The following is a 23,247-nucleotide window of genomic DNA, read 5'->3' on the forward strand; positions in this document are numbered from 1 at the left end:
GACACTTTTGTGGAACAATGAAAATAATAGGACTGCAACCTTAAATTAGTGTTATTTTTGACCAGCTGAAGCTATGTGAGGCTCCTAGAGTGCCTATGCAAAGGAACAGTAGACATGAGCACTACCAATCATCTTCTCACAGCAAATGAATTTGGAGAAGTAGCATATCAGAAATTCAAGAAGATGCGCCATAAAGAAGCATTGGGCCTATGATGCTAGAGCAGCTTGTAGGGGACAGGAGCATGGGCATGGAGCTCCCCATTTAGCAATGCTGCCAAGCTGCTCCCATGGTTGCCACTGTGGTTGGGCAGCCAGCCAGCCAGACAGTTGTAATCCCTGGAGCAGCAAGAATTGCGTTGGTGGCTGGTGACACCTAGTGGAGGTGGGCCCTGCAGGGCCACTTGGCACTGGTAGATGTTGCCCGTGCATATCACATGCTGGTGCCAGGAATGATTCTAGTGGCCTCTGTGGGTGGAGGAGATGCCTGGTCCAGCTGGCAAAGTAGCAGGAGGTGGAGAAGGCAATGGTGCCTCCTTGGTTTCTGCTTCTTCCTCTTCTGCTCACAGGAGAGATGGTCCTTGCAATGGAAGGAAAGACCCATTCTCATTTTGTAGGAACATCAACATTTTCCTGCAGCTTCTTGGAATTTGAAATGTGTAGTTAACACTTCCAGAACACCCTGATGTTTCCCCTTTAAATCCCAAAGAACTATGCAGGAAGGATGGTTAGGATGATAACATAGATGACAGCTCCTATAGTACGCTCTGGATAGATTTAATGCAGGTCGTTGCCAAATACTAAAGCACTTTGTGTGGGCACAACAATGGCTGTTTGTTTTAGGAAGATTTATTGTTATCTCAAAGGAGCACCTGTGATGCCTCATAGGGCAACAGATTGTATTTCATGCACTCCACTTTGGAGTAGGTATGCCAATAATAGTTATCACTTGCAAACAGGGGGATAAAGCTCAAATCACTCTTCTCATATCATATCATATGATGTTCTGACCTGTGCAAAACAGAAGCTTTGAAAATTTGTTGTTTGTGTAGGATGCCTATCAGGGTTTTCTCCCCTGAGAATCCAGCTATTGACGTTTTGACTTAGCCAGTGCTTGTGTCTCTTTGAGTGCATGCACATATGTGATAAGTTTGATCCCACTCTTTGTGGAGTAAGCACAAGGTTGCCCATTTACTGAATGGATGAGACATTTGTCCTAGACGCTAAGTCGAGTTAAAACGGTAATGACAATCCAAAGCCATGTTTGACCATAATTACTGGTGTTTTTTCCACCTGAGCCCTCATAGCATTTCAATTGTGAAAGGTAAGCTTCCACTGCTGCTATATGTTTGGCATATGTTTAGCTAGATGATCTGGCATTTGAGCCTGCTTTTAACACAGTGATAGCGATACCAGTAAAAAATGTAACTGTAGCTGCCCTACTATGAAGTATGCATGTTGCAAGTCATGTGTCCATTTTACATATATTCTAGATGAAGAAATTTGGACTGAAAAATTCGGGTCTTTCAGTGCAAAATTCCTTATGACAGTCTCTCTGTTCATCAGTGGAAACTAAAGCAACTCACATTCAAAGTTCCAATTTATAAAGAATTAAGGCCACAAAAAAGGAAGCTGTGGAAGAAACAGCAGCTGTTTGCAATGGTAACCGTTTCCTGGGCTCTGCAGTATACTTATTTCAAAAGGAATATAAATGGCCTGGGTCCAGCATTCCTTTAACAGCATCTTCTCCCTTTGGTACTTCTCTGTTTGTTCAGATCATGATTTTTGCAATTTGAGAGAGAGAGAGAAATAACTGATCATGATAAAAACCCTGCAAGGGCCCGGAGTGGGGCATTCTTGTGTAGATTTACACTTGTGAAAAACCCTCCCAGGAAGCCCAGCAGATGACATCTTTATACAGGGTGCTTCCAAAAAAGGGCCTTTTATTGCAAACAGGTCATAAAGGTATTTTTTCTGAATATCCCTTTGGCACATTAGCTTCCATTCATTCCTCTTTATTCAGACATGGATATTAATTGCTATTCAACTGCCTGCCTTTCACATCAGTGGGCAGAGCTTGGCATGCACACAGATATTTCTATACCTGTGCATGCACACCTTTAGAAAAATCCCAAGACGTGTGCATGAACAAATGCTATGGGCTTTAGTTATCATGTTCCACAAACGGAGGTTCCTTGTTTTGGGGGGTGGGGGGATAGAGAGATGCAACCTCCGTTGTTGTTGATGTTTAAATTTTTAAAAATGAGGTCTTGCACAAGAGTGATATGTATCTACTGTTCTGCTGGTTCCAGTGCATCTCCGTCTCTCTTTTCTGAAAACGGGGGCACACGACACGAGTCAAGCCCCACCCCTTTTTACTGTAAAACCTGGTGGGAGCAGCTTGAGTGCTTTTAAAAAAAAACCACTTCAAAGAGATTTCACAACCGATCAACCCGTTCCCCCTCTAGGTGTGGCCAATGGAAATGCTTTGCTGTAGGCGACTCGTGTGCTCACATCCTAAGACTTGCACAAAAGTGATTAAGAGGTTTTGATGACAATGACCATGTGTGGATGCTATGAAAAAGATGTGTGCATGAGTAGCACTGATTCCAGAATGAACCTGTTTTGAAGCACCTAAGGCTTCCAGTGCCAGGTCAAGATTTATTTATTTTTATCCTACTTTTTATCAACTGGTTTCTCTGATCTGTTTCTGGCGGTTATTTTAATAGTTGTAGCTTTGAGTCTGATTTATTTCATACTGATTTTATAGGAGTTTAAATTCTATGTAAAAAATCTATAAATAAATAATAATTAAAGCAAACATGTCCATGCCTGTTGGGTGCCTTGGATTTAATTTGAGTTTAACACAACTTGGAGAGGGTACTCAAAGTTGTGCATTCCAGTATATGGGGACTCCTTGGGCAATTTGTCCCAAGGTGGAAGTGGAAGATGGCCAGCTGGAGTCAGCTGAGATTCTGGGGAGCTCTCTCACTTTGTACAAAGCTTGGCAAGGTCAAAAAGAGCACATGCATTTGCAAAGGGAATTGACAGTTTGTGCTGCCCCAACCTGATTGGGCTCTGCGCAAACTGAGAATTGGTGGGTTTTCTTTTGGAGCTTGCTATATACAGCAGCAGAGTGCAGAAATAAATAGTCTGGTAGGACGGGTGGTTGAAAGAATAAAGAAATGTAAGGTTTATGACTGCTGGGAAATAAAGCCATTCTGAGTACAGACATTATAGAGTCACCAGTCATTCATACACACTAACAATCTAACTAACAAGATGGACGAAGGAAACAAGGCCTGAGAAAAACGATCAAGTTGTTACTAAAGAAAGAATCGGTCACACCCACACCCACTGGTCAGGTTACTTGTTATAAGCATTGGTGTTTTACTTCCAACATTTTCTCCCTCACTGGATGGGCCCCTTAATGAGTCAGGACACTGGTAAATGCCCAACTTTGCAGATCTCTAGCACCAGCCTTGGAACTTGTTTTCAGTAATAGAAGGACCTATGAAGAGGGTGATAAGTGTACGTGCCTTTGTAGAGAAAGGTAATCTTGCAGCCTATACAGGCATCTTTGCCAGACATTGTTACACCCTTTCTGCTTGAAAAGGCGTGCATAGTAGGATCTACTAATTCTACAGGTTGGTCCCCACTCAGGGAAAATACTGTAAACATCTTCATGTTGCATTTAGAGGCCAGGTCACAATAATAGTTTAGAATAATGGGGGGAAATCAGGACTGAATTTAAGCTGAGGATCAACAGTGAAGAGATCTTTCAGAGGCTGATCTCCAGTGACAGAACTCCAACCTTTCAGTTATGTCATTAACTAGGTCTATTTCTCTCTGCACATGCTTCTGCTTCTGCATGTGCAGAGTGGTTTTCTCTTAGGACCACAACCAGCCCCCCTGCAGCTACACTTGGGAGGTAAGAGTATGGATTTCATACACGTGTCAGTCTCTATATATGTCACTGCAAATGCTGATATGTTAAAGGATTTATCTTCCATGCATCATTGTCCTTTAAGTGGTCCCTTTAGGATTTCTTATATGTTGGAAACTCTTTAAAAATGTGTTAAGGAAAAATTCTTCATGGTGAAGGGAGGGTGGCAACCCTTGACTATCAGAATACTGGCAAATCTATGTGAATTAGCCCTGTGAGGTGCTTATGGTACTCTGACAGAGCTTCCAAAAGCTATTTTCTTCCTCTTGATGTAAAAGTTGACATCTTTTATATTTTTATTCATGTAGTCAAGATTTTGTCTTTGTTGTAAAATTTTAGGTTCTGTATCTCTTGGGAACAGATAAATATTGCCTGAGGATGATTATACTTTAATTCAAACCCCTATACATTTCTACACCAATAGAATTTACTCTCATAAAAATCACCTTCCTATCCTTTATACTTTAAGCCAGTCTATAAGGTGGAATAAATGTCTAAAGCTTATTGAAATGTAACCTGTTCCCCACTCCCACCCTGCTTTATCTCTAGTAACCTACGGGATGACAAGTTCAAATGCCTATTACTACACCAAAGTGATGTCTGAACTCTTCTTGGAAACTCCATCAGACAACGGTCTCTCCTTCCAGACAATTGGAAGCATGGCTGACTTTTGGGGAGTGAGTAGTACTAACAAGTTTTGCATGCACCATGTCTCATCTATGTCAGGTTTTCTAGGGAAAGTGAAAATAGTAGCATTGACTGGTATAAATACAGTCCTGATCTGGCCATTTTAAATTTGTCCAGGTAGCAAGCAACCTAACCTGAAAACTATTCAATCAACAACTCAAAATGGATTAGTAGGACTAGGAATGGAGGAGAAATAATTTGGTCTGCATTTTTAAGCAAACTGACCTGATTTGTGCCTCTGGGACTTATAGACAGATCAGAATGCAATTATCCTTTGCAAAAAAATTTCAACTGCATAATTGTACCAAAGTGTGTAAAAACTTGTACAGTCGGGCCCCACTCATACGGCGGGTTATGTTCCGGACTGTCGCTGTAAAGCGAAAACCTCTGTAAAGCAGAACTCATTGAACAGAATGGTGCGCAATGCCTGAAAACCACTGTAAAAGCAAAACAAGCGCCATATGAGTGGGGCTTTAATCTAATTGCGTCTAATTGAGACCACTGTATTAGCGAATCGCTGTAAAGCGGGGCCCTACTGTACACAGTCCACATCATCAAGCATAAGTGATTTGTGCACATACCAGCTAATAATCAGTCCCCACACACCCTTCCGCCAGCATGCACAGAAGAGCCCTCCTCCTTTTGGTGCTCATGACTCTTACCTGCTCCCCTTTCCCCCCTACCTGGCTACACTTCAATCTTTTAGGCAGGAATGGCCTATGGTGCAAGGAGAGCTTTAACTGTTCCTCCCTTTTTCAAAGAGAGATTCTTTTCCTATACAAATAGAACCCAGTAACACAACCCTTCTCACTTGGCCTCATAAGAGAAAGGCAGATTTCCACTCAGACCATTTTATGTGCTGCTCACATGCATGTCTTCCCCCTTCCTGCATATCTCCACAGTATACACAAGGCCCTTTATTGGACAGCTTGTATTGGACCAAATGGTACAACAATGAGTCTCTAGGTCACACCACTCAGTCGTATATCTATTATGAGAACTTGCTGCTTGGTGTCCCACGAATGCGCCAACTGAAGGTCCAGAACAACTCATGTGTGGTGCATGATGACTTCAAGGAAGACATTTTTGGTTGTTATGATGTTTACAGTGAGGACAAAGAGGACAGGTCCCCCTTCGGACTTTTCAATGGAACAGCGTGAGTTGATCATAACCTCTGCCTCTCTATCACAAGCTACAGGTTTGAATATCCTCTCCACTTTTGGAAAGCAAAAGTACCGTCTGCTACTTTTATAGTAGATATGCAGGCATAAGAACATTTCATCTTATTTAAGAAGTGGATAGAATACAAAAGTTTAGACAGCCACTGCAATCAGTGATAAAATGTATTGATTTTATTTAAGACATGTATATACTGCCTTTTATGAATTATTTTAGACCAGTAAGATAACAAAAAGTACATATAAGAGAACCAGCAAATACAAACATAATTAAACATAAGATTTTAAAATACTTAAGATAGTGAGAAAGGGTTTTAAAATGCTTGAGTGAATAGAGCATTTCGCCTGGCACCTGAAAGATAGAAAATTGGTGCCAGGTGTATCCTCCCAAGGGGTGCCATTACCAAGAAGGACACAAGACACCTTAGTTATTCTGAGGCACGATCCGAGCTAGCAGTGACTGCTGACCCCCCAGCCTGATGATGCTTGTTAGCCACCAGGAGTATATAACAGCAAAACCACAGAAGTGCCACTGGGTTACAATTTGCTGCCAGGTTAAGTTCTGCATATCTGGGGGGGGGGGCAGATTCATGTGCAATGTGCACATCGCATCCTGAGCCTGGAATAGGTTACATTTTCTCCCCACCTATTAGCACTCTCTCTTATCATGCCTTCCTTCTGCAGGTGGCAGTATCACACAGAGGAAGAACTTCACGGTTCCTCTCACTGGGGCAGATTAACGAGTTACAGTGGAGGAGGATATTACATAGATCTTCAAATGACCCGGGAGGAAAGCACTAGAGCTCTTCAAGTCTTGAAAGAGAATTTGTGGCTGAATCGGGGAACTCGTGTGGTTTTTATTGACTTTTCTGTGTATAATGCCAATATCAATCTCTTCTGTGTGCTCAGGTGGGTGACATCTCAACATGCAATACCAGCTCTTCTTTCTTCCTTTGTCAGTTTTTGTGAAACCATCTTTTACTATTTTACTCATCTTTCATACTTCCTATCCAGCCATCACATATAATTTTTATGAAATAATTTAGTTCAGAGCTATGTTCAAATGTCCAGTCCAAAATGTCCAGCCCTGCGAGGTCTAGCATTTATCAGCAAGCATGCTCAGGATTACAGCCTACTTCTCACACTTCATTGTTGTAAACTGATTATGACATAAAATTAAATCTCACTAACTTGCCTTCACTCTCATTTAGAGTTTGTCTTGAATTAATTTGAAAATTAACCAATTTCTGACACTCCAAGAGCTCAGAAAAAAAACTCAGGCAAACTTTCCTATCCCCAAAAGCCAGCCCTGACTGCCCTCAGCCCAACCCCTTCGCATGCAAATGTATGGTGGTGTGATATACAGTTGTGTGTCAACAATGAGTTTTTCTTTTGCGAATCAAGGGAACTAGGAATTGCAGTTCAGGATTGGTGAGTTGGTCAGGTTATACCTAGTTACTTTAAATGAGTTGAGCTCTTCAGAGCCAGATGTACTACATCCTGGGGTGCTGAAGGAACTTGATTATGTAGTCTCAAAACATCTGTCTATGATCTCTGAGAAATCCTGGAGAATGAGTAAGATGTCACAGAACTGAAGACAGGCAAATGTCTCAGTCTTCCAAAAGGGGGGAAAGGAGGATCCAGGAAACTACAAACTGGACGGTCTTTTTGATACCAGGAAAGGTATTACAACAGATTATAAAGGAGTCAGTTTTTTAAGGATCTTGAAAACAATGCAGGGATTAGAAGAAGCCGACATGGATTTGTCAAGAATAAATCCTGCCTGAGTAATCTTATCACTTTTTTGATCAGGTTATTAGTTTATTGGATTGTGGGAATACTGCTGATGTGATTTATCTTGATTTCAAACATATCACAAAGCCTCCCATGAGAAATTCAGAAGTGCAGGGTCCCTTCATGTTAGTCACAACCATGCCCCCCTTTTTCGCTGCTGGCTTAAGGATGAGCTCTTTTTTAAACCTGCTCCCACAAAAACAGATATCTCTAGGAGCTAATCAGCATGAAATAGAAGTATGTTAGCTGTTGAGAAGAGTCTTCTCAGTGGCCGACTCACTTCCTTTTACTCTGATTGGCTCCAATCAGCAAGAAAGAACAAAGAAGCTTGTTAGAAGACTCTTTTCAGTGGCCAGCACACTCACCTTTCATGCTGATTGGCTGGTAGGATGCTGGAGACAAATACTTTAGGGGGTGGGGCCCCCTAGACTCCCCCGGCTATGGACCTGGGTGGGAGTTGTGCCCTGTAGATATTTCAGACTACAAGATTGTGGAAGTTTGGTCTACACTGACTGGCAGCAGCTCCACAGCTTGAATTTTAGATGAGGGTTCTCTCTCAGCCTTATCTGCAGTTTGACCCTAATACCTTTTCATGCAAGTATAAGCTCTCTCACTGAGCTACAGTCCTCCCCAGTGTTTGCGGACTAGTTAAATTCATTTTTCTCTCACATTCTTAGATCTATGTCTATTGAGTCTCTTTACCCATACATCCTCTTCCCTGCTGCCTAGGTTGGTGGTTGAATTCCCAGCCACTGGTGGTGCCATCCCCTCTTGGCAGATCCGCACAGTAAAGCTCCTCCGGTATGTCAGCACTTGGGATTTCTTCATCGTCTCTTGTGAAATTGTCTTCTGCGTCTTCATCTTCTACTACGTTGTGGAAGAGATCTTGGAACTGCGCATTCACAGGCTCCATTACTTCACCAGCATCTGGAACATCTTGGATATAGTTGTCATATTGGTGAGGTTTCTTTCAATTGATATTAGGAAAACAGAAGAAAGAAGGTGGCATGACAAATGAGGTGGGACACTGAGGACTGGTTAGTTAATTCATTCCCAATTGTTGATTATAAAATTGGTCTTTCTTTATTTGATAGCTTATATTTTTATATTTATTGACAAGCCCAAAGAAACAAAAGGGCGTTTAGATTAGTTTTAGCCAAGCCTAGCTATGTCCCAAGAAATAACTGCACCGCCCCTCCCTGTTTATCTTGCCCACACTGCCCTCCCCTCCTTGTTTCCCTTCTGGCAAATTTTAGATTGTAGTTCCTCAGGACAGTGGCCTGCCCTCTTGTATTGTATAAAAGGGGTCTCTTGGGACTCTGGAAAAGCGCCATGCAAATACAATATAAACACTATTTACATTGGAAGGAAATCCCCTGTTGGGTGCCAAATTACTTTCAGAGGAGGGATTTTCCTCAGAACCACAGCAGAGAAGAGAGGGTTAAATGCTCATCTCCATGCCTGCTGCGATCCCAAACATTATCAGCCCGCCACATTTTTAAAAATCTGCACATAAAATGCAAAGATGAATTTTAATGTGCACACTGGTGAGGACACAGTGGTGTTTTTGTGTCTGCAGGATTGTGTCTTGTCTGCATGGCTCAGATGTAGACATCAGTAGCAACATGCTCTGCCATGATTAGTAGATACTGATAGTGTTGTTGTGGACATTGAGGACCGCCTGCTGGTTTTACTACATTTTCTTTACTTTTAGAGTAATATTATTCTGCACTTGACTTTTGCAGTTGTGAGTGCATGGGGTTGCAACTAAATATATGCTGGTGCTGGCAAGTGCCAGCCATAGGATGTCTCTGCTCAGTCTCACTCATGACTACGAACACTAGAAAGACAACTGCCCCATTCCAGTGAGCCAAGTGCACCCACTGCACCAAGTGGCATTTTTTTTCTTTGCAACATAGCAATTTCATCTCATGCTGAGGGAACAAAATGGAACAAACAACACATCTCACAAAGTTTGCCACTTGCTTAACCTGCCACACTGACTTTTGCCTCCAGACAGCAAAGCAGGAAGGTGTAGTTTTGCTCTTCACATTCTAAGGATATCAGCTGGCCATTCACGCCCATCATCAGGCAAGCACCTTTAGCTTGCAAGCTGTACATAATCCTAATGGCCATCTCTTCATTTTGCAGAACAGCCAGGGGACAAACCAGACACTACATGCAAATGTATGTGACAGTGTGGTATAGTGGTTAAGTTGTTGGGCTACAACCTGGGACACCAGGGTCCAAATTCCCACATAGCCATGAAGCTCACTGGGTGACCTTGGACCAGTCACTGCCTCTCAGCCTCATGAAAACTCTGAGAGCCAGTGTGGTGTAGTGGTTAAGGTGTTGGACTACGGCCTGGGAGACCAGGGTTGGAATCCCCACACAGCCATGAAGCTCACTGGGTGACCTTGGGCCAGTCACTGCCTCTCAGATTCAGAGGGAGGCAATGGGAAACCCCCTCTGAATACCGCTTACCATGAAAACCCTATTCATAGGGTGGCCATAAGTCGGAATTGACTTGAAGCCAGTCCATCATCATCATTTGATACTTGTTTTTGTTTATAATAAAAAGGAAAAGACACCTCAGGAGGCTATAATTTTGAGCAGAGAAATGGCAGGACAAGATGCTGCTTAATCCATTTTCCCAAAGAGTTTTCTCCTGAGGCTCCCAGAAGGCAGTTTTTCTACTCAGAATCATGGACAGGCCAGGTGCTTCCACCATGGTGTTCTAGGGGCATATTGACAAGGACGCCTGGAATCTGGAGCGTGAGGAAAGCAGCTAAAGGGTAATTTTGAGTTGAAACACAACACAACATTCCTCTGTTCAAACCTGCAGTCTCCCGAGGCTGCTTTTCATTAAAATGTTGGGAATATTGTTACACAAATGTGCTTATACAATCTAATTTATCCCAAGCAGCTGACTATATTAAGTATTATTATAATCTCACCTTTACAGAAATCATATATATTTATTGATTAATTAGCTGTTACAAGCAAGACGGCATTGCCTAAAAAGCTTTTTCTCTAAAACACAGTTCCGCCTAAACAAAAACGTTAGTGGGACGGTGTGGCATGGTATAGTAGCTTCCCAAGCACCCTGGCTGGCAAAGCACTTTGTCCAGCTGGTTGTCAGGCGCTTGGAAGCCCTGCACAATGGGACTTTGCAGCCACTGCTGTAAATAAGGTCAGGTGCAGGGCAGGTGTGCCTGCTTGCCCAAAACAATCTGCTGGGCCAAATGGGGAGACTCCACTGGCCAGAGGTTCTCCACCCCTGAGGTAGTTGCACAGCACAGCTACATAGTCTCCTAATGGATGATGAGGCCTTTAGAAACACTGACCTCCACTCTCTGTAAAATGTCCATTGAATCCCAGCTTTTTCTTAGCTTTCTATTGTAGCCATTGGATTCCACATCTTTCGCACCATTGAAGTCAACAGGCTGATGGGGCAGCTGCTGAGAAGCCCCAGCATCTATGCAGACTTTGAGTTCCTGGCTTTTTGGCAGACCCAGTACAACAACATGAATGCTGTAAACTTATTCTTTGCCTGGATCAAGGTACCAGAATGATTTCTGTGTTTCTCCAGTTGCTTATGGCTTTCATCATCAGGGAGCAGAGAGGTAGGAAGTCGAAAAGGCATCTGATGGGAAAAATCAGAGGAGATTTGTGAGGATAATGAATGTGGAGAAGTGTTGGGATGGGAGACAACAATGCTTGTAGTTAGTTACCTGAACCAGTGGGGGGGGGGGAGATAGACAGAAAAAATAATCCTTGTGTTCCTCTCAGTGACTCACTCGCTTATTCACATTTATTTTATTTATTATTTTTATTTATTAAATTTATTAGTCGCCCATCTGGCTGGCTGTCCAGCCACTCTGGGTGACGTACAAAATAAAAACATACAAATACATTAAAACATTAAAAATCTCAACAACAATAATAAAACCTAGCCCACCCCAAAAGCCTGCCTGAAGAGCCAGGTTTTCAAGGCCTGGCGGAAGCTCATCATAGAGGGGGCATGGCGGAGATCATTTGGGAGGGAATTCCACAAAGTGGGGGCCACAATTGAAAAAGCCCTCTCCCTAGTCCTCACCAGTCTAGCTGTTTTAACTGGTGGGATAGAGAGAAGGTCTTTTGAGGCTGATCTTGTTGGGTGGCATTTCTTCGTAGCAAATACACTGCTTTTACCATCGTCATAGACTTGCAAGGTTCACACTTCATGCCCAATGGTAGCTTCAAATCTGTTGTTTTCCATTCACACAAGTTGGCATTCCTCTGGGAAGAATTAATGTTACTGTTTCCTTGTGACCCTGCCCTCTAATTTTACATTTTTACTCCCTCCAGTTGCTTAGTTACTGGGCATGTGCAAATATTTTTGACCTGCGCAGTAGTTCCACTCCCTCCTGCCCCACCGCTTCCTGAAGTTTGGTGGTTGAAAGGAAGTGGGGTCATCTGACCCCCCTTTCTCTGCAGCCTCATGCTTTTTTGAGTTATTTTTTCTCCGCTGGAAAAACAAATATATTGATATTTTAAAGAAAATATCAATATCAATATTTTGAGAAAATATCAGTATTGCTATTTTAAAGAAAATATCAATACCAATATTTATATTAATATTTTCTTTAAAATACTGATATCAATATCGATATTTTTGAGGCGACTTTAAAAAAAATTGGAAACCAGGCATGGAGAGATGTTACTTCAAAATTTTTGCCGCAAAGAATATGCGAAAGAATGATAAAATCCAGTGGCAATTCCCATCTCTTGTTACAAGGAGCGAAGTTTACTTGGGGAGAAAGGCAGGAAAGAAGGGAGGGTTTTAGCAAATGGTGAAGGGGGACAGAGCAGATGGAAGCTGCTACATAAACCACTGGAAACAAAATGGAATTCGTAGGAGATTTAGCGGGTAGAGAAAGGGGAGCAGCTGAAAGTGACAATTCACCCGCCCACTAACTTCCAGTAAGAAGAAGGAAAGATTGAAGATGAATGAAAACTGAGGTGGAAGGGCACACTGACAGTTTTCAAGGAGAAGGAGATCAGAAAGGCTGGTCTAGTCCAGCATCCTATTCTGACAGTGGTCAATGAGATGCCTATGGGAAACCCCCAAGCAGGACCTAAGTGCAACAGCATGCTCTCCACTTGTGATACCCAGCAACTGGCATTCAGAAGCATACTGCCTCCGACAGGGGAGGGAGAACAGAGACATTCAGTGACAGCCGATGTAGAGTAATGGCTAGCAGACAGATCAGGAAGTCCCTTGGTAGAATACTGCACCTTAGACAAGCCCCTCCTCTCTTGCTATGCCTTAATATCCCCTCCCTCTCTGTAATATTGGAATGAGAACACTCTCCTATCATGTAGCTTTACTGTACGGATTACAAAAAGGTAACGTATGTGAAACACTTTGAGTATTCTAATGTGCTGTATGAATGCCAAGTATTATAATGATGAAAGGTGCACAAGAATGTCCATTTACCTAAGGCAAGTAGCAAAGAAAGAAAAAAGCGCCTGTCATTATCACCCTCAAAATTCTATAGAAATGGTATCTGTTGAGCTAATCGCTTGAAACTTGGCAGACATGATCTACTCGATGAGGTTTATGAACGTGCCAAATTTCAATGTTTACATTTTTGATAAAAACTGCCACAGGTACAGCAACTTAAAAAGTGCTGAAAATTGACACATTGACCCTGTATACTGTAGTTTTTATACAGACTGATCATTTCCCCACTCCAATTTTGGTGAGAACCACTGGTGTGCTGTATTCCAGCTTTTTAAGAAAGACACACTTGTATTGGTTTGGTAAAGTTCTGAGCAGCAGTTTAAAGGTTATTAACGTTTTGCTGCCCCATTAAAGCCTACTGGCAGCAGCTACTAGCAAAATAATATAGTATGTATACATTTCAAATTTTGAAATGAAAATTTGCCAGGACTTAAGTATTTGCAGAGGGAGCCATCCAGTGCAATGCCTGTTCCTTCGGTTATGAATATGACAGTGCTGAGACCAGGGGTCACCAACCTTTCAAGGTCATTTGAATACCTGAGAAACTATCGTGGGAGATCAGACCCAACAACCAACTGCACACCCCCACTGCAACTGCACCACATACATCACCCCACACTGCAACCCCCTCATGCCCTGCAGCCCGCCAACCTGACACACAACCCCAGATACCCCAGGGCACACACGTAGCCTGCACTCCCACACACTCTGTCATGCCCTGCAAGCGTACACATTTATTTATAATATTTATATACTGTCTTATATAAAAGGATTGTGTCCAAGCAGTTTACATAAAATATAATAATACAAATAAATATAAATTCATATAAAATACAACAACCAAATACAACTTTTAAAAAGCTAAATAAAAACAGAATAAATCTATATACCACAGATAAAGCTGAGCAGTGCTCAAAAAGAAAAAAGTTTAAAAATTAGGAATCAGAGTCCAGGAAACTTGGATAAACATGAATGATTAACATGTAAGTTACATCCCAACACACACACTGTCACAACCCTGCACACCCTAATACACACTGCCCTGCAACCCAACAACACTCTGACACAACCTCCCTGTAACCTCACACACCCCAGCATCACACAGACACACACACACACCATAACCCCACACACTCTTGACACCTCCTGCAATGTCACATATACATAGACACTCCCCCACAACTCCTCACACAGAGACACATGTACAACCCACAAGCTTGCATACAGAGATACAGAAAGAACTGAACTTAGTATTTTCATAGATTTCCTCTTCATAAACCAAGGAAATTCAATTCTCAAAAAAAAATCCCTCCTGGTTTAAGACCAGAGTTAAGGCTATCTTATGTTGGCTCAGAGAGCCAGTGTGGTGTAGTGGTTAAGGTGCTGGACTATGACCTGGGAGACCTGGGTACGAATCCCCACACAGCCATGAAGCTCACTGGGTGACCTTGGGCCAGTCACTGCCTCTCAGCCTCAGAGAAAGGCAATGGTAAACCACCTCTGAATACCGCTTACCATGAAAACCCTATTCATAGGGTCCCCATAAGTCGGAATCGACTTGGAGGCAGCCCATGTTGGCTCAAGCTCCACAATGCTGGCAAATTGGAATCTGAGGCTGATGCCTTAATAGATGTGCCCTGTAATCAGTAATAATGTTGTGCAATATCACAAATCATGCTTGCTTACAACTGATCCTTCACAGACGCACACTTTTCCGTGGTCTTTCAGGCCCAAATGCAGATGGGGAGCTTGGAGTTCCTGGAACCAGCAAAGATGCCTCACATTGTCCTGGTCCTGTATGGCTTTATGAAAGAACTGAGCCTTACTATAATGCTAGAGGAATCCTCCTGTGAGTTGACCCATGCCTGTTTGTTGCTTGCATAAATAGCAGGCAGGATGGGTTAAAGAGTGGGAGATGCGGGCCCTCTTCTAGCACCCTTTGCCATTCTTATTGTGGCTCACCCCAGAGAAGGCTTTTGTGTGGCATTATAGTTAGACTGAATAGGGTGAGAGTTTCTTGAGCCAACATGAAATAGCTTTAACTCTGGTCTTAAACCACCAGGTTTTTTTATAATTATATCATCATCACCACCACCACCACAACATAGACTACATCCAGAAGTGCAAGATGGATCCAAAAAAATAAAATAAAGAAAAACCTGGCATTCTTCTATTTAGGAAACAGCCAAACAGAGCTGTGGAGACCCATGCTGATCCTTCAAACTGCCAGCCATGTAGTATGGGGTGTAGTGAAAGCAGGGAGTTCCACTCCTCCTACTTTTACTGTCCCAGGAATGAATCCCCAGCCTTGGGCAATTGATCCTAGCAAACCTGGTCTGCTAAGGTTGTGTATGCTTACACCAACCCTGCACGGTAGTACTGCCACCACCCTTCTATTGGTTAACTACTCTGGGGTGAAGGGAACCCCAGAGCCCACTGAACATCTGAGCCTCTCAGGACCAGAGGCTAGATACCCTCCTGGCCCCTTCAGAGGTCTTAGACGAAAATGTTCCTCTAGTACACGGTAGTATGGTCAAGCAGCCAGGACTGGAATTAGGAACTGAACCTCTTCTCTGGAATAAACACATGTTGCTTTAAAATAAGTAAAGTTTATTAAAAAAGAAAAAAAATAAGAAAAGGGATAAAAGGAGTACAAAAGGTAAAAAGGTACATACAAACAATTTGGGAACAGCAAATCAATTCCTAGGACCATACACCCAAAGGGGTAAGGTATAATACAAAACAATCTACAAAAGGTTCTTGGCACAAAATGAAAATAACAAAGCTAACTGCCTCAGCTATACTTACAAAGCTTCAGATCTTTTTGAAGTTAGCGTTCTTCCCCTCAGGGTCTGCCAGTCAGGTTGGATAATGGAGCCACCGCAGAGCATCACCCTAAGCAAGGTGGTGCCCACAAGTGGAACACAGCCCAGAGTCCGAGGCCTCCTCTTATGGAGAAAATTCCTGCCTCAGCTGAAAACAATCACCTAATTAACATTTTCATCACAGGAATGATGAAATGATGTTCCCACAGCACCTGGCGCCGTTCCTCTTGGTTTCCCTTAACAAGCCGAAGGAGTTTTACGGCCTTGGCGGAACCAGGCCCCTCTTACTGATAGAGGGGTGCCAAATTGCTGCAAGCTGATACAGCTGGGCTGTAAAATCACCAGGTCACCGAGATGGGAAAATATACAAAAAGTTTAACTGTTTGTTACCAGTGACCCAGGAAAATAATTAAGGGGATCAAGCTGGCATGACACGCCCCTTTTCGAGGAAGATGACATCAAAGGTTGAACACCTTTGATATCATCGCTGCTAGAAGACATCAAAAAAGAAAACTACCACAATGATTATAAAAATTTCAGGCATGAACATATCAAGATCAGTTACAAATCAACAGGACCATCATCAGTCATCTAAATGGTACATGCGAGATAGAGCATCAGCTGCTTTGTTATTTTTCCCAGCTACATAATCTATGGAATAATCAAAATCTTGTAATAACAAAGCCCACCTCAATAGTTTTTGGTTTGAATTCTTCATTCTGGACAACCAGCACAGGGGAGAGTGATCCGTTTGCAAATGGAAGTGACGTCCCCAAAGGTACGGCCTTAATTTCTCCAGGGCCCAAACTATGGCAAGACACTCCTTCTCAATCGTCGCTAGATGGCGCTCTCGCTCTATTAGCTTTTTACTCAGATAGGCTACAGGGTGGAGTTCTCCATCCGTATCCTTCTGTAAGAGTACAGCACCCAGACCAAAATTACTAGCATCAGTCTGTACCACAAAAGGTTCGGCAAAATCTGGGGCTTTTAAAACAGGATAATTTATTAATGTGGTTTTCAAAGCCTCAAAGGCCCGTTGGCAATCCGACGACCACACCACTCGTGCTGGTTTGCATTTCTTACACAAATTAGTCAAAGGAGTTGCAAGGCTACTAAAGTGAGGAGTAAACCGCCGATAGTAACCAGCAAGCCCCAAGAATGACTGGACTTGTTTCTTGGTCAGGGGTATTGGCCAATTAGAGATTGCTTCAATTTTGGCATCCAAAGGTTTCAAACAGCCACTACCCACCCTATGGCCTAAATAGGAAACCTCTCCCAACCCGAATTGGCACTTCTGGGCTTTAATAGTAAGTCCTGCATCCTGCAGCCTTTGAAATACAGTTCTTAGATGTCTCACATGTGATTCCCAGTCCACACTATACACCGCGATATCATCAAGATATGCACAGGCATAATCTCCTAGACCATTTAAGACAGAATTTATTAATCTCATGAACGTACCAGGAGCATTCCTAAGTCCAAAACTCATCATTTTAAATTGATACAAGTGACAAAAGCAGACTTCAAGACAGCATCTTCATCTAAGGGTACTTGCCAGTAACCCTTAGTTAAGTCCAAGGTGGTGATGAACTTAGCAGCCCCCAACCTTTCAATCAGATGGTCCATCCTGGGTAAAGGGTATGGATCCACTTGGGTTATTGAATTTAATTTCCTGTAATCCACACAAAAACGAATTTCATTCACATCTTTCTTGGCTACCAGCACAATGGGGGAAGACCAGGGGTTAACAGAAGGTTCAATAACCCCTAAGTCTAACATGGTTTGAATTTCTTTTTCCACCACTTTGGCATGTGGTCCAGTTACCCTATAAGGGGAGGACTGCATTGGTGGATGATCGCCTGTCAGAATGGAATGTTTTGCCAAATGTGTTTTTCCTGGCTTACTAGAAAACAAAGATTGAAAATCTACCAAAACCTGGCGTAATTGTATACGTTGTTCGTACGCCAAGTTGTCAGGCAGAAAAGCCTCATCAATGCCCCCTTCTTGTTGACTTTCTGCCACTTGGTCCACAAATCCTTCTTCTTGCTCTTTCACCTTAGTGCAGGCCAAGACCAGCTTTGCCCTAGACCAAAATTGCTTAAGGGTGTTAATATGGTAAACCCGTGGTTTCTTATTTGAATTAGGATATGCCAATAAGTAATTGGTATCACTTAATTGTGCCTTAACAAGCATAGGCCCAGTCCAAGCCACTGACAATTCAGACCCTGGTTGAGGTTTTAACACCAGAACCTCAGAGCCAACTGCAAAACGACATGCCTTAGTATGAGAATCATAATAAGCCTTTTGCTGTTGCTGGGCTTCTACTAAATTCTCATGAGCAGTCTCTAATGCATTTTTTAGGGTCTCACGCAGGTTTTGCAAATACGTGGTTACTGGTACAGAAGAAAATTCCATCTTCCCCTCCCAATCTGCCTTTAATAAAGACAGGGGACCTGCAATATCTCTCCCAAATACCAACTGATTTGGAGAGTATTTTAAACTGGCTTGGGGAGTATCTCTATAGGCAAACATGAGAAGCGGCAATGCCACATCCCAGTTGCCTGAATGTTTTAAAGCATGAGCCTTTAGCATTTTCCCCAAGCATAAATTCATACGTTCACAAAGTCCATTGGATTCATGATGTCCAGGCACAGACGTCACATGTTCTATCCCAGCAATCTCCCATAACTTTTTAGTTAGTTTAGCTACAAAACCTGGGTCTTGATCCGACAAAATAACTTTCGGGCATCCCCACCGAGAAAAAAATTCTAATAGAGCCTTTGAAATAGCCGTGGCAGTAATGCTACTTAAAGCTACTGCTTCAGCAAATCGGGTTGCATAATCTATGTAAGTCAAAATAAATTTCTTCCCACTGGAAGTCACATTCAGTGGACCAAGAATATCCACTGCAACTCTGGCAAATGGTTCTGCTATGATCTCAGAAACTTGCATAGGCATTTTGGGGTGATCACGAGCATGTCCTACTAACTGACATGTCAAACAGCTTTTACAAAAATCTTGCACCCCTTTTGCAATCTGGGGCCAATAAAAGCAACGAGTTACTCGTGCTAAAGTCCTTTTTATTCCTAAATGGCCCCCACTAATAGCATCATGAGCCAATTGCAACACTTCCAGCCTATGCGCTGATGGTACTACCAGTTGTTTAACAGGCTTCCAATCCACAGAAGCACCCTGCGGCACATGCTCTCTGTATAACAACCCATTTTTCCAATAGAATCTTACTGTCACAGATTTAGACAGTTCCAAGGGAGCATTTACTGCTGCCTCCCTACATTTTTGCAAACTCTCATCTTGTAAGAGAGCTTCCCTGAACGCCTTAGAACGAACAGAATCTAATTTCAACTCTTCCAGACTTTCCTCAGGAGATGCAATATCAGCCCTATTCCCAGCTCTGTTTGGCAGCGGCTGGTTTAGATCACAGACTTCTTGTGTCACAGCACCATCTAGTGGCAAAATTTCAATATCAGGTTCTTGTTCTAATTTCTTAACTGCACTTCGGGTTAAAACATTCACATTCACATCCCCAGTCTTCTGATTATGTAAGTAATGTGCGTAGGCAATATCATTTCCCAACAGGAAATCAAAAAATTGGTCAGAATAATCATGAATTAACACTCTATGTTTTCCCGACCAGTTTTTGTATGAAATCCAGACATCAGCCACATCACAAAGTTTATTAGACATCCCATAGACATGTACTGATGCTTTAACCCCTGGTAAAATTAACTCAGGCGGAATTAAATGGCGAGATAGGCTAGAAGCCTCACTTCCCGAATCACGGAATGCAGTTAACTTAACATAATTCACAAAAATAGTCTCTTTAAACATTTTGTTGGACCAAGCAACTTGGCCAGGCAAACAGGAATAGTTAGCGTTGTCTGCAGGGAGTCGTCCATTCTCTCCCTTCCCATTCTGGAGTAGTTCCTGGGTTGGCTTCCTCTTTCCACCCCCCTTCTTTTCTCCCGGTTGAATAACACTCACCGCAGGAGTCTTTTCGCCTCCTCTCCTTTGGGTGACGGGGCTATTCTCAGCGCTAGGAGCCGAAAATTCCCAATCATTTTCGGAATTAGAAGCAGAAGACGACCAACGGGAAATTTCTGGAGATGACCGCCCTCCTGGTTCTTCATGATCACGGGCTCTCTGCACCACAGCTACTTTGGTTCCTTTGTTATTGCCCATACTCTGCTTTTTAATCAATTGGGAACACTGGTCCTTTCTGTGCCCCGGTTGCTTACATAAAAAGCATAAATTCTCCAAAACTGCTTTACTCTGTTGGTAAACGGGCGGACGCACAGGAACAGCAGCAGGAACAGAACCCTCCCCTCTGTCCTCAGGCTTGGCTATAGGTGGCCACGTCTTTTTCTTCCATTCACTTCCTCCTCCCGCTTGTTGGTTTCCTTTGAAATTGCCCGGCTTTTTAACATATACCTTAGGCAATTCCTCTTTGTCCTGAAAGGAATCCAGTTCATCAGCATAATGACCTGCTTCCTGCAAGCTTTTTGGCTTTTTGCCTCGCGCAGCCGCGGCAAGCTCTTTTGGCAGCATTTTGTAAAATTTCTCCAGAGTATACACAGTCCTTAACTGCTCAAAAGTATTAGCTTTTGCAGCTGCAATCCACAAGTCCATAGCTTGAGCAGTACGAGCGCTTAATGCTAAAAACGTCTCTTTTGATTTTTTTGTCAAAGTCTCAAACTTTTGGTAACACGCCCTAGTGGATAGCGCAAACTGTGCTGTTACCAATTTTACAAAATTTTCATAGTCATCAGCTAGCTCTCTCGGGAGTTTACACATTAGACTTCTCAACTCTCCCTTTCCTTGAGTGCGTAGAATTTTCATCCAGTATTTTTTATCTAATGACTGGTCCACACACACTTGCTCAAAGATTAAGAAAAACTCAGAAATATCCTCTCCCGCTTGATAAAACGGAAAATCTGCTGGATCTGCTCCTCCCAAACACACTCTGCCAGACCTCAGTCCTTGGCTTGATGGGGCAAAAGCTTGTTGTTGTTGTACAAGGGTAGTCATAAGAGCCATCTGTTTCGAGAAGAAGTTGTGCATTTCTGCCCACATATCCATGGGTGGCACACCCCCACTCTGGCTGGCTTGACTATCCATACTTCGTCGACCCTGTACAGGTGATGGTGCTTGTTCTCCCTCCGGAGTAAAGCTTTGAACTGGCAGCCCCTCTGCGCTGCCTCCTGCTGCTTCAAAATTGCCTTGAGGTAACATATCTGTTTGTTCCTCATCACTACTTTCAGCAGCAACCTGATCTAATGCCTTCTTTTGTTTACATCTTGTAGCCATCCTGACTTTCCAAAACAACAAACCTTTGTGCCAGAACCTTAAACAATTTTAATTCTTCCGAACTGTACCTTTTTTCAAAAATATGTTTAACCAGAGATAGGTTCAGTCCTTTTTCGATCCCACCGCTGCCACCATGTAGTGAAAGCAGGGAGTTCCACTCCTCCTACTTTTACTGTCCCAGGAATGAATCCCCAGCCTTGGGCAATTGATCCTAGCAAACCTGGTCTGCTAAGGTTGTGTATGCTTACACCAACCCTGCACGGTAGTACTGCCACCACCCTTCTATTGGTTAACTACTCTGGGGTGAAGGGAACCCCAGAGCCCACTGAACATCTGAGCCTCTCAGGACCAGAGGCTAGATACCCTCCTGGCCCCTTCAGAGGTCTTAGACGAAAATGTTCCTCTAGTACACGGTAGTATGGTCAAGCAGCCAGGACTGGAATTAGGAACTGAACCTCTTCTCTGGAATAAACACAAGTTGCTTTAAAATAAGTAAAGTTTATTAAAAAAGAAAAAAAATAAGAAAAGGGATAAAAGGAGTACAAAAGGTAAAAAGGTACATACAAACAATTTGGGAACAGCAAATCAATTCCTAGGACCATACACCCAAAGGGGTAAGGTATAATACAAAACAATCTACAAAAGGTTCTTGGCATAAAATGAAAATAACAAAGCTAACTGCCTCAGCTATACTTACAAAGCTTCAGATCTTTTTGAAGTTAGCGTTCTTCCCCTCAGGGTCTGCCAGTCAGGTTGGATAATGGAGCCACCGCAGAGCATCACCCTAAGCAAGGTGGTGCCCACAAGTGGAACACAGCCCAGAGTCCGAGGCCTCCTCTTATGGAGAAAATTCCTGCCTCAGCTGAAAACAATCACCTAATTAACATTTTCATCACAGGAATGATGAAATGATGTTCCCACAGCACCTGGCGCCGTTCCTCTTGGTTTCCCTTAACAAGCCGAAGGAGTTTTACGGCCTTGGCGGAACCAGGCCCCTCTTACTGATAGAGGGGTGCCAAATTGCTGCAAGCTGATACAGCTGGGCTGTAAAATCACCAGGTCACCGAGATGGGAAAATATACAAAAAGTTTAACTGTTTGTTACCAGTGACCCAGGAAAATAATTAAGGGGATCAAGCTGGCATGACATGGGGGAGGACCAGTTTGCATCTGATCCATACAACTAGTGCTCTGCCAATCTTTGTTAATTGAGATGAAGATTTTAACTCCCCTCTCCCCCCCCCAAATTGTCTCATCATCCCATCCTACCTAAAGGTGAGTTGGTTTTGCTGAATGACATTATTAGATGGTGGCCCTTAACTTGCACCAATCTTTTCCTTCCCCATCCAGATATTCAAATACATTAGCTTTAATAAAACAATGACACAGCTCTCCTCCACATTAGCCCGGTGTGCCAAGGACATCCTGGGCTTTGCCATCATGTTCTTCATTGTCTTCTTTGCCTATGCACAACTGGGCTACCTTCTTTTTGGGACCCAAGTGGAAAACTTCAGCACCTTTGTGAAATGCATGTGAGTGTATTCCCCTCTTCCCTTTTTTTTTCTTCTCTTCCTCCCCCCCCCTTTAAGTACTTGGTCATATGTCATTAATTGTGTAGGGTGGTGTGTGTAGGGTGTGTTTGTTTAGAAAATTATAGATGCTTAATGAGAAAATTCTTTAAGCAGGGTTGATGAGTGAATAGCCCTGCCCTTGGGGCAGGAGGCTAGACTCCAGAAGTTATGGTTATCATCTATGATTCTCTGTGTTAGTCCTGTTATATTGAACTCCAATCTTCAAAATGATTGGTTAGCACTGATCATTAAAGCAGCAAAAAGACACACAGCAGAAAATGGTAACACTCTGTACTTTCCCAGTAAACGCCCTAAAGGCTTGCTAAAACCTGAAATATCCATACAAGTTGTAGTAATGCCTTGTTATATAGCATTTTGCCTTTTGGGCAGGAGAATCATTAAATATTTATTGGTAT

At 42.8% G+C, this 23,247-nt stretch overlaps 1 protein-coding gene across 5 annotated transcripts in view; it reads left to right on the forward strand.

Moving 5' to 3' along the window:
- Nucleotides 1-23,247, forward strand: part of PKD2L1 (polycystin 2 like 1, transient receptor potential cation channel) — a 93,506-nt gene that overhangs the window by 51,504 nt on the left and 18,755 nt on the right. For all 5 annotated transcript variants that reach the window (XM_061634669.1, XM_061634670.1, XM_061634671.1 and 2 more), the window contains 6 exons: nucleotides 4,493-4,620; nucleotides 5,533-5,786; nucleotides 6,493-6,717; nucleotides 8,332-8,560; nucleotides 10,995-11,165; nucleotides 22,611-22,792. In XM_061634669.1, coding sequence (XP_061490653.1) covers nucleotides 4,493-4,620; nucleotides 5,533-5,786; nucleotides 6,493-6,717; nucleotides 8,332-8,560; nucleotides 10,995-11,165; nucleotides 22,611-22,792 — 1,189 coding nt within the window. The remainder of the gene's footprint in view (nucleotides 1-4,492; nucleotides 4,621-5,532; nucleotides 5,787-6,492; nucleotides 6,718-8,331; nucleotides 8,561-10,994; nucleotides 11,166-22,610; nucleotides 22,793-23,247) is intronic.

This window comes from Rhineura floridana, chromosome 7 (genome assembly GCF_030035675.1).
Source record: "Rhineura floridana isolate rRhiFlo1 chromosome 7, rRhiFlo1.hap2, whole genome shotgun sequence".
In the NCBI taxonomy this organism is placed as follows: domain Eukaryota; kingdom Metazoa; phylum Chordata; class Lepidosauria; order Squamata; family Rhineuridae; genus Rhineura; species Rhineura floridana.